This window comes from Phaseolus vulgaris, chromosome 2 (assembly GCF_000499845.2).
Source record: "Phaseolus vulgaris cultivar G19833 chromosome 2, P. vulgaris v2.0, whole genome shotgun sequence".
NCBI lineage: Eukaryota > Viridiplantae > Streptophyta > Magnoliopsida > Fabales > Fabaceae > Phaseolus > Phaseolus vulgaris.
The window spans coordinates 1,791,363-1,801,730 of record NC_023758.2 but is presented as its reverse complement, the minus strand read 5'-3'; the positions used below and the strand labels follow the sequence as shown (position 1 = coordinate 1,801,730).

The 10,368-nt window shown below is 33.6% G+C and overlaps 2 protein-coding genes across 2 annotated transcripts; one reads left to right on the top strand and one right to left on the bottom strand.

Annotated features, from left to right (window-relative positions):
• The first annotated feature begins 527 nt into the window (after window positions 1-527).
• On the top strand, window positions 528-5,815 carry LOC137810098 (CBS domain-containing protein CBSX1, chloroplastic). Its single transcript, XM_068611226.1, has 8 exons — window positions 528-1,168; window positions 1,758-1,845; window positions 1,974-2,038; window positions 2,884-2,932; window positions 3,116-3,168; window positions 4,984-5,099; window positions 5,196-5,253; window positions 5,335-5,815. The coding sequence occupies exons 1-8, from the start codon at window positions 983-985 to the stop codon at window positions 5,407-5,409; spliced, it is 690 nt and encodes a 229-aa protein (XP_068467327.1). The 5' UTR covers window positions 528-982; the 3' UTR covers window positions 5,410-5,815.
• Window positions 5,816-6,894: 1,079 nt separating this feature from the next.
• LOC137810099 (ethylene-responsive transcription factor ERF011-like) lies at window positions 6,895-7,872 on the bottom strand. The gene has a single exon (XM_068611227.1). The coding sequence runs from the start codon at window positions 7,668-7,670 to the stop codon at window positions 7,155-7,157; it is 516 nt and encodes a 171-aa protein (XP_068467328.1). The 5' UTR covers window positions 7,671-7,872; the 3' UTR covers window positions 6,895-7,154.
• Between the last annotated feature and the right edge of the window lie 2,496 nt (window positions 7,873-10,368).

Below are 10,368 nucleotides of genomic sequence, written 5' to 3'. Positions count from 1 at the left end.
ATAAGAAAATTCTAAATAATCAAATCTTAAATAGAGAACAACATTTATTATTGAATAGAACTGATAATAAAACCAAATATAGAAGAAAAGAAAAGATGTTAGTATATATCAAAGAAAGCATAAAGAATAAAAATAGATTAAATACTAATTATGAGTTCACATGTTTTTTTTAGTACATTGAATTTGAATTCACCAATACTTTTGTCTGGAACAAAATTTTAAAAAAATAAAATTAAAAATTTAATTTTTATAGATGTGCAATTTCAAATATATGAAGGTGGAGATGGTCCATTGTAAGTAATAGGAGAACGAAGAAAGCTCGTGGCTTCACTGAGAGTGCATAATTCATTTTTAAAATTCAAGAATATTTATTTAGGAAATTACTATATATATATATATATATATATAAGTGTAACTAAAAAAACAAAATAATAGCCTAAAAGTTAGAATTATAAAAAGAAGTGTTACTGCACATCTCACTCTGAAAACCTATCTTATTAATTTAAAACTTGGGTAGAAGTTTTCACATGCGTTTTTTTTTTAGTTTAAATGGCACGCATTCTTCACAGGAGGTAGTGTTGTCGGAGCCGAGAACATTGAACCACGTGAAAAAAAATTACCTTAAAAAACGACATATGATGAATTAAATATTGGAATGAAAATTTTGTTGACACGAAAAGTTAATTGAAGAAGGATGAAAGGCGTGGAATGGTGGCTAACATCTTAATCAAGAAGGAATTATGAATAACTGATATTTTGACGGCATTCGCAAATCAGGCCAAAAAATTGTGGAGATATTTAACGATATTTTTATAATTATTTTGGTAGGCGATGAAGCGGAGAGAGAAGAAATTGACGGTGGATTTTGTGTTTTTGATGATATCTGCGGATTAGAGTGAGAACTCTGAAGTCTTCTGAAGTCTGAACCCCAAAACAATAAACCCTCTCAATTCCGAATCGAGTCCAACCAAATTCCCAACAAATGGACTCGGTTCTCTTCCACTTCCATCTCCACACTCTCCCTCCGTTTTCCTCCGCCACTCACTCTCCTCTGTACCAGCCACGCGCCGCCGCTGCCGCCGTCTCTTTCCCCCGCTCTTCCCCTCTCCGGAGCCTCCGTCCACCGCCTCTTCTCGCCGCCAACACCCTCACCGCTAATTCAGTCTCGGTATCTCTTCTTCTCCTTAATTCCATCTCTGTTTGCAAATCGAGCAAAACATCTTATCTTATTACCTAATTTCCTCTATCAGCTGCGGCACCGGTAGGATTGGAAATATATTAATATTTTAGATTATAGTTGATAGATTCAATTACGTTTCATTTCATTGCGCTCGCTCGAGTTGCATGGATTTTGGGTAAAACACTCTGAATTTCATTTCATGCGGCTTTTAACTATATATATATTTTATTTTATTTTATTATGTTATAGCTTGTGGTAAGGAGTTAGGGCGCGTGTAGCTATTGTTAATTCTGAAGAGGTGCCTTCTTCGCTGGTGCAGTGATGTGACTATTTTTAATCTTGTTTCATGCTTTAACGTGAAGAGTCAGAGAATTAGTCTCTTTATATATCTGCCTCCTTCAAATAGAGGAAGCCGTTTTGTACAGGGCTGGCGAAGACATGAATAACTTGATTTTTGTTCGTTTTGGCCTGAGACATTCTCAGTGATTCACTATGTATGATGTGCCAATTTATCAGAAATATATAAATGCAGAGACCACTTTTGATATGGCATGTGTTTTTTTGACATTACATGCAGCCGAGAAGTGGACTGTACACTGTTGGTGACTTTATGACAAGGAAAGAGGATTTACATGTGGTAAAACCCACAACTACTGTGGACGAAGGTAATATTTCATTGTTGTTTCATGTTTTATTTCAAGGCCGAAGTGTTTTCATTCTTTTTCTTTTTTATTTGTTGTGAAAGGAAGGGGGATTTTATATTTTATTTTCTAAAAGTGTTATTTTGCAACAGCTTTGGATATTCTTGTTGAAAAAAGGATAACTGGTTTTCCTGTGATAGATGATAACTGGAAACTGGTGAGTGTTTTTTTGTAGCCGTTTTCGTTTTTTCTCTTTTAATTGGTTTATATGTTTAATAAGCCTACCATATTTATTACTAAAATCCTTGTAGTTTTCCATTACATTTTGTTTTTCAAAATGCACTGTTTGACTGTCATATCATGAGAGAAATATTGTTATGATTTACACACACAGCCTTGACATATTGGTAAGGTAAAATGTTGAGATCAAACGGTTACAGTTTCAAGTAAAAGAAATTACCTCTCCACATACATAAAGGTTAGGTTGCATAAGTTTGATGTGGGGTTCTACATTAGACAGTCTTGAGAATTACTTTGTCTTTTTTTCTTCTCTTTTTTAAACCATTGCTCTCTAAAATATCCCATTGTCGTAAAAACACTATTCTAATTATATATTCCTTTGCAGTTTTTTTTAACAAAGGAAACTCCCAACCAAGACTAGTTAATTTTGAATTGAGAATGAAAATATCATTTTAAAAACCTTTGCTAATGTGAAAATAGATAAAACTTCGTTATAGGTAGCGTCTCCGGCTGAAATCCAGTTGATGCTGATTTAATCATTTAATAATGAATCAGAAGATTCTCCATGAACATTTTTTTCCTTTTGACTATTGTATTTATTTAAAACTAAATCAATTCAGCAAGTCTAGTTCAATGGCAGTTATGCTTCTAACAACTGAATCTGATGGCGACAACCTTACAGAATATATTAGTAATTGCTTATGGTTTATTACTTCCGTTCTTCATTTGTATAATGAAATTTTCTTGTGAGTTTAACTTGGCAGAACATTGCTAGATAATTTTCTCTGAAATTATTCCTAAAGATGCTTTTATACCCTGCAGGTTGGTGTTGTTTCAGATTATGACTTGTTAGCACTGGACTCTATATCTGGTAGATTATTTTTTTTTTAAAAAGAAACATCTCTTTTATCCTTTGTTAGTGTGATTTTCTCCCCATTCAGAACTTAACAGCACTCTCATGTCATTTGGTAACATAAAAATATTTTTTTGGCTTTTTTTATGTGCTTCTATCCCCAAACCCTATTGCTCAGATAGAGTGTTATGCTGATTTCAGGTCATGGGCTAAAGGATAATAGCATGTTTCCAGAGGTTGACAGTACTTGGAAAGTATGTTTGTACTTCTTTCTCTTATAGTTAATTCATCTTTACCATCATATTCTAATATTGTCTCGATCTCATAGTGTTAATACTTAAAATTACCAAGTAAGTTCAGTTTACCGAGCTGATATTTTGGTACTGAGACCTTTAGAGATCTAGGTTGGTCTGAACTGGAAAAGCAAAACCATAAATAAAGTATAGCCGGGCATTCTTACCTGCATCCCAAACAATTTCTTATAGAAAATTTTACAGTTGTCTACGCTGTAATGCCTCCATTGAAATATGCATAATAAATAAATGAAATCTGATCAAGTATTTGTTTGCTTTTTAAACGTGTTTACTTGAATTAAAGTTAAAATTCAAACAACTTTTTTTTAAGTAAAAGAGGTTAATAGTGTCTTTTAAGGAAAACAAGCGACTAATCTACACATGTCTTTGACTCCGTTTGACCTTGTTGCTGGTGTGATTGTTCTTGGAAGGATTGAAGATATGCTAAAGTGCCCACTTTAGCAGTGGTATGTGCAGTACTGAGAAATGATTACTAATCTTAATTATACCGGAGAACTCGGCTAGCCTGAAAAGTCTGGTCATTAAAAAGGAAAGTGCGCCATGGAGAGAGTTGTGGTTGAAGATAAAATACTCAGGGCTTACGTTTTGACTAAATTAATATAAATGTATGTAAATATTTTGTTGCTTAATAGAAATTTTTATAAAAACTTATCTATGTTCCATTATTTTCTCTAGCTGAATGCTGAACATGTTCAGCATAATTGATGTTTCTGGCAATATCTCTCCCCCATCAAGCATGAGTTAGTTGTTATGAATCACAGATGATTTTGAATTGTACTGAATATACATGAAGCAGTGCGATTCTATATCATCAATATGAACCACACAAATACACAATTCTACAATTCATGTTTTTAAAATATTTAATTAGTTCACCAAATTCATCAACTAAATTGAAAAGTCAGATAAACTGACATTTTTAAATAAAAATAAAATAGAAAAGCACTATTGAATGCACCCTTTGTTGCTTTGTTTTCATTCTTCTTCTGTTATAGGGTCTTTGCACAAACAGACACTCACTCACTCACTCTATGCTTCTTAATTAGCTATTCCATCCATTGCTGTGTTCATCCATCTAAAATTGAGGCTTCACACAATCTGTCGATCACTTTATGTGCTCCTGCTTTAGTTTTTTGTTCTGCATTATGAAATAACATACGGTTTTGTTTCTCGAAACTCAGGTGAATGGTTTAGTGAGGTCCTAGTTAGAAGTTATAAATGATTTTTAAATTCCTATACGTTGTTTAAATGTTTTTTAAACTATTTTTCAACTTGTCTTTGAACTTAACATTTAATATGATTTGTAATTTCATGATTAGAACCTTCAAAATTTATTATATCTCGTCTTATTAAGCGTGTCCCTTTTGACTGTTCATGTTTCAAATCTGTTATTAAATATCCAGAGACATGTACTTCTGTAAGCGTGTCCCTTCATCCCTTTTCTCCCTCTATTACCTTATTTATTTGAAGCAGTCTCAACTCACTCTGCACGAAATATTGCGTGGTAATCATGTGAAACATGCCATACAGACAACTAAGTGACACTGCAGAGTTTAATACGCCTATGGGTATTTCGAAGAGTCATGTGTCCAATACGGACAAAGCCTTTCCCTTTTGACTGTTTATGTTTCATATATTCTAATGACTGCATTTGAAGTGGATGGGTTGCATTTCAATTACTACTATAATTAATTATATTCAGCGACGGTCTAGTTTAATAGAGCTCCATTTTGCTGATACTATGACCTCTTGCAGACTTTTAACGAGATTCAAAAGCTGCTCAGTAAGACCAACGGAAAATTGATTGGTGAATTGATGACCACTGCCCCTATGGTCGTTCGTGAGACCACCAATCTCGAGGATGCTGCAAGGTTCTTCCATCTTTTTCCCTGTTTAACTTTGTTTTTTAGTATATTTTAAGCCGCCCATAAAAAAAGTGATCACCTTTTTCAAATTTCTATCTTTAGGTTGTTGCTAGAAACCAAATTTCGACGCCTTCCAGTTGTAGATGCTGAGGGTAGACTGGTAAGATAGTCGTCCAATCTTGTTATACTTGTGCTAGTTTTTACTTTGGTGTTTCTAAATGGTTATTATTAATATCTGAAGGTTGGGATTATCACAAGAGGAAATGTTGTAAGAGCCGCACTGCTAGTGAAACGAGAAAATCAAAAGAAAGCATGATAGGATTTAGATGGTCATTCCATAATTTGTTGCTGGATTTCATGCAGTAGTTGGATTGAAGTGTTCACAGAAGCTTTAAATTAGAATTAAAATTTTGGCTTAGGCATGTATATGTATTGTTTTGCTATTACACATGTTTGTCATTGGCAAAATTTCAAAAGGGCAATTATTATTCTTAATGATCCGATTGTAATTTATATGGGCCGCCTGGTGATAATGGTGTTGAAAATGTTGTAAATTCGCATACGAATTTCAACCGTCATTAATCTACTGCTGTACTTACCGCATCTGTTAGTAGTTGAGCTGAAGCGATGACTGGTCTTGGTTCTTCACTGTAATAAAACTCATGACTAGATGTTGATCAGAACAGTTGACAATAACAGGTGTTGATTAGAACAGTTGACAAGCCTGTCTTTTATTTCTCCATTTTATAAGATGAGATTATTTCTTCCTTTATCAATACGTGAAAAATTAACGACGACTTCATTGGCAATGTTGATGTTTTGGTCAATTTGGCCACGTTACTGTTGTCTTCTTCGTTCATCCAATTCTACATTTGTCTTTTACCTTTATGAAACTTTTCATCTCCTTTGGTGATTCAATCACTGATGAAGCCTATATCATTAATCCGAGAGATTAACTTTATCTTAAATTTATTAATTGATCACTTACGTCGAACACGATGTGATCCACAGCTATAAAATATTTAAATAAAGGTAAAAGAGCCTCTAGTTCTCCGTTAATCATGGACTCATCTTCGGCTACAACTTAAAGGCCCCATAGATCCTAGCGAATCACATATGGGGTACAGCTCAGACTCAAATCAGAAATCCTCTACACGGATATTTGTTAATCAATAGAGAGGAGCTGTAATTTTGCATTCACATGGAGACATGTCTTTCTCTCATTTTCTTTTCTTTTTCTGCTTTGTTTCTCGTTTGTTTATATGTTTTCGATACAATTGTTGTCCGAGATTTGACTAGAATTAGAAGAAAAAAAAAATGTGAGACGACAAAATCGATTAACCGACCCCATCATCCATCGTTGTCAAAACAGAGCAGTGGGCACAACGTTTTCCCTTGGCAGTGGCCCATTCCATTTCCCCTTTCACAACTCAATAATCAGGAAACAGTGTAGAACCAGAAAAATACCTAACTCAATCTTATCACTTTTTAGTAGGTATTATTACTTTAGTGGTTAGCATGGCTCACTCTCTCCTTTTGTACCCAACTGCTGGGCACCGCAGGCCATCCCTGTCCCCTCACTCCACCTATTTCACTTCCACTGCATCATTCTATTCTTTTTCTCTAAAACATCCCACTCCACTTATAGTAACCCACCTCCACTTTCATTCCAATTTTTCCTAATTTCCGCCGAATTCCTTTCCACACCTCCCAAAAACAATACTTTTTTTTAACACAACCAAAAAACATTAACTACACAACCCCCAAATAGATTATTACCCTATCAAATTTAAAGCCAAAATACAACACAACACACCAAACTCGGCTAATTAATTTACATTTAACATAATTTTTACAACGCCAAAATTTCCTCTGTAAAATCTAAAAGAAAAAACTACCCAAAAGAAAGTAGAAGGAAAAAAGAGATACAGTGCAGTAATCCACACCACCCAAGGCCTCATCAACAACATCACTTTGCCTCAGCCGTCGCAAACCCTCCCCGGCGCACGTTAGCAGCCACCACCGAACCCGAAAGCACGAACCTTTTTTTTTTTTTTTCCTTCAATTCACATCCCATTCGCAGTCCTCACTCTCGGGTTCAGGCATCTTGTTCAGGTCAACCGCGAAATCCCCGGACCCACCTCCGTCGCCGCGCGAGAGAAGCTCCTGCGCCGCCGGCGCCACGTGGTGGTGGTGCAGGGTTGCCTGTAGAGCGTCAACTCTGGCACCGACCTCGGTGGCCTTCTTCCTGATAGAGGCAGCTGACATGTCGCAACCGGCGACAAGGGTGGTTCCCTCTCCGACAAGAAGGTCGGGGAAGTTGAGGCGCGCGGAGGGTCCCCGGAGGTAGAAGACGGCGGTGTCGTAAGCACGAGCGGCGGCGACGGGGGTGGAATAGGAACCGAGCCAAATCCTTGAACGCTTATTGGGTTCCCTAATTTCCGCGACCCACTTGCCCCACTTCCTCATCCTTATTCCTTTGTATCTTCTCTCTCCCTCGACCGCCACCGCCACGCCGCTTCGCTTCCTGGTCGGTTCTCTCTGCCCTTCTTCTCTTCTTCTTCCTTCACCCTCCATCTCTCTCCTCTCTTCTGTTCTCTTGTCTTGTCTTGTTGGATTGGTGTGCTTCAAATGGAGATCAGAGAGAGAGAGAGGGAATCTGGTCCATGAGGAGGAATGAAAAATCTAAGGAGTCTACGAGACGAAAGGGTTATAAGGGAGAGATGTTGAAGCACCAAGCTTGTCATCTCTGTAAGCCTCCACGTTGCTATATGGTTGGTTGGTTCCTTTGAACCCTCCCTTCTCTTTTCTTTTTTAATGCCACCCAAATCATTTTCCATTTTAATTACTCTTCCTCTTTCCCTATTTCCATTTACATTATTAATTCACCGACAAATTCACTCACTCCACCCTCTTTTTTTTTCTTTTTTTTTACTTTTTACCTCTTTCCTAACTCCAATTAATGTTTCATCAATCTCAAATTCTTTTCTATAATTTTAAAAAATTATTATTTTATAAAAATTTCATTTATTATGCAACTTTTACATCTCAGCTCACTTATACATTACAATGAAAAAAATATTATTAAAAAAATAAAAATATATATAAACAAATTATATCTTTTCTGAATTGTGAAAAAACAAAAGTATAGTTGGGGAAAGACATGATTCTTCTATTCGACCTTAACTAGGTGTGTGTTAGTGCTACAATAATAGTCTCTCTTTGAGAAGCGGTGGTGGACTTCAACCCACATTTAAAGCAATCAAACTTAATAATGGTAATTGGTGTTTCCAAAAGTTAACTACAAACTTATTTCCTTTTTTTCTCTTTTTAATTTACTTCTATAATTTACTAAAATAAGCTTTTTGTATTAACATTCCAATGCTGATAATAAATTATTATAATAAACTTAAATTTTAAATTTAGTTTTGTATTTATTATAATATATTTAAGTTTACGAATAAAATTTAGCGGTATATTTATTAACAAATATTTTTAAATCGTGTTTCTGTCATAATTTTTGTTGCGGGTCTCTGAAATTAAATCTTATTATAGGGTTGATGGTATCAGGTGTGTGATGATGATAATGGTTGGTTGGTGTCGTTTGCGGATTAATCAAACGATAGAATTTCAAAGGATATTTAATAAGAAAAAAAAATGATAATTTATTTGGAATTATTTAATATTTTGTTTCATTTTCGTTATTATCCGATAATTTTATAGTTTTTAATAAATAATTCTGAGTGGGTAGAAGGGTAGGTCGGTGGTCGGTGGATAGATACCGTTAACAATTGACTTTCCCTCCACGCAATTACGATTGGATTGATTCCCATTTTACCCTTCTCAAACTCTTGGTCCAATTCGTACACTCAGGGGCATTATCGGGATGTTAATATTTTAATGGCCACGATGTTAAGTTGGTGCCCTGCTAATTATATTATTGGGCGGCTTAATTGCCTATTAATAATTTGTTTTGTGTGCTTTAATTATTATCAAAAAATCTTATTATTGTTTCGAGTAATATGTTAATAAAAGATACAGCTGTAATTTTCCTCAATCGGATTTGTCTTTTATTCCACAAATTAATCTAATAATGTATATACTGATATATACTTTCTGTATACTAATATGATTATATTAGTGAAAACTACTTTATTCAGTAATATATATATATATATATATATATATATATATATATATATATATAATAAATTTAGTTGTCAATGTAATCTTTCTAGCAAAAGATAATAAATAAAATAACAAATTGTTTACTTGTGGGACACAACTCAATTGAAACAATAATTTAGCACGAAAAACGGACACGAATTACAAGTACTTTACAATTTTTATTATTATAATAATAGTACTTTTTGAAAAATATTTTTCTTCATCCTTCTAAACTTCCTTTGGTTATAATAGAGTATCGATTATTTAGTAATGGATTATACAATGAGATATTAAAATTGTTGAAAGTGATGAAAGTTGTGAATTTATAGTTTTTTGCGTATGAAACTCTAACCGGATTGTAGTATCACATATTATGTTAGTAAAGAGATTAAATTAAGGATATTTATTTTTTTTACTATAAATAAAATTATAATATTTTAACTGGAAAATGTTTAGTAGGATGTTTTGAATTATGCTTTTAAAAGTTGAATTGAGCTAGATGAGAAATGTTGAATGTCTTGGTACTTAAAATATAGAGTGTTTTAAGTGTGTTAAATTGGTTTAAAATAATTTTATTTAAAAATAATTATTTATTTATGTATGAAAAATGAGTTGGAACATTTTTTTACCAATTTGTCACCATACATGAAATTATGCACAATTGATTTTTTTGGGTATAGTTGTTGAATGACAATTTTATTTGCTGAGAGAGGGAACTTTAATTAAATAAAAACTTGTTAGTTTTGTAGGTTGAGTGTGTAAAAAGTTACCACACTAACATATCTTTACTTGAGTGATTAGAATTGGTGACAAAATGAATTTAAAGATGTGCTTAATTTGCTAAATTTGAGAACAATATTTTCTACACTTCAAATTATATATTTTTAAATATTTTTAGATGTTAAAATTATTTATGTTTTATTAAATTATTATATTTTATCAAGATATTATAGTTGAATATTATTATAGTCTAGTGAAGGATGAATTAAAATTTATTAGTACATAATTGAATTGGAATGTGTGTGGATAAGGATATATGATGTTTATGTTCTGATATAACATTTGGTGTGTTGTAAACATAGTTATTTTCACTTTAATTAGTTAATGA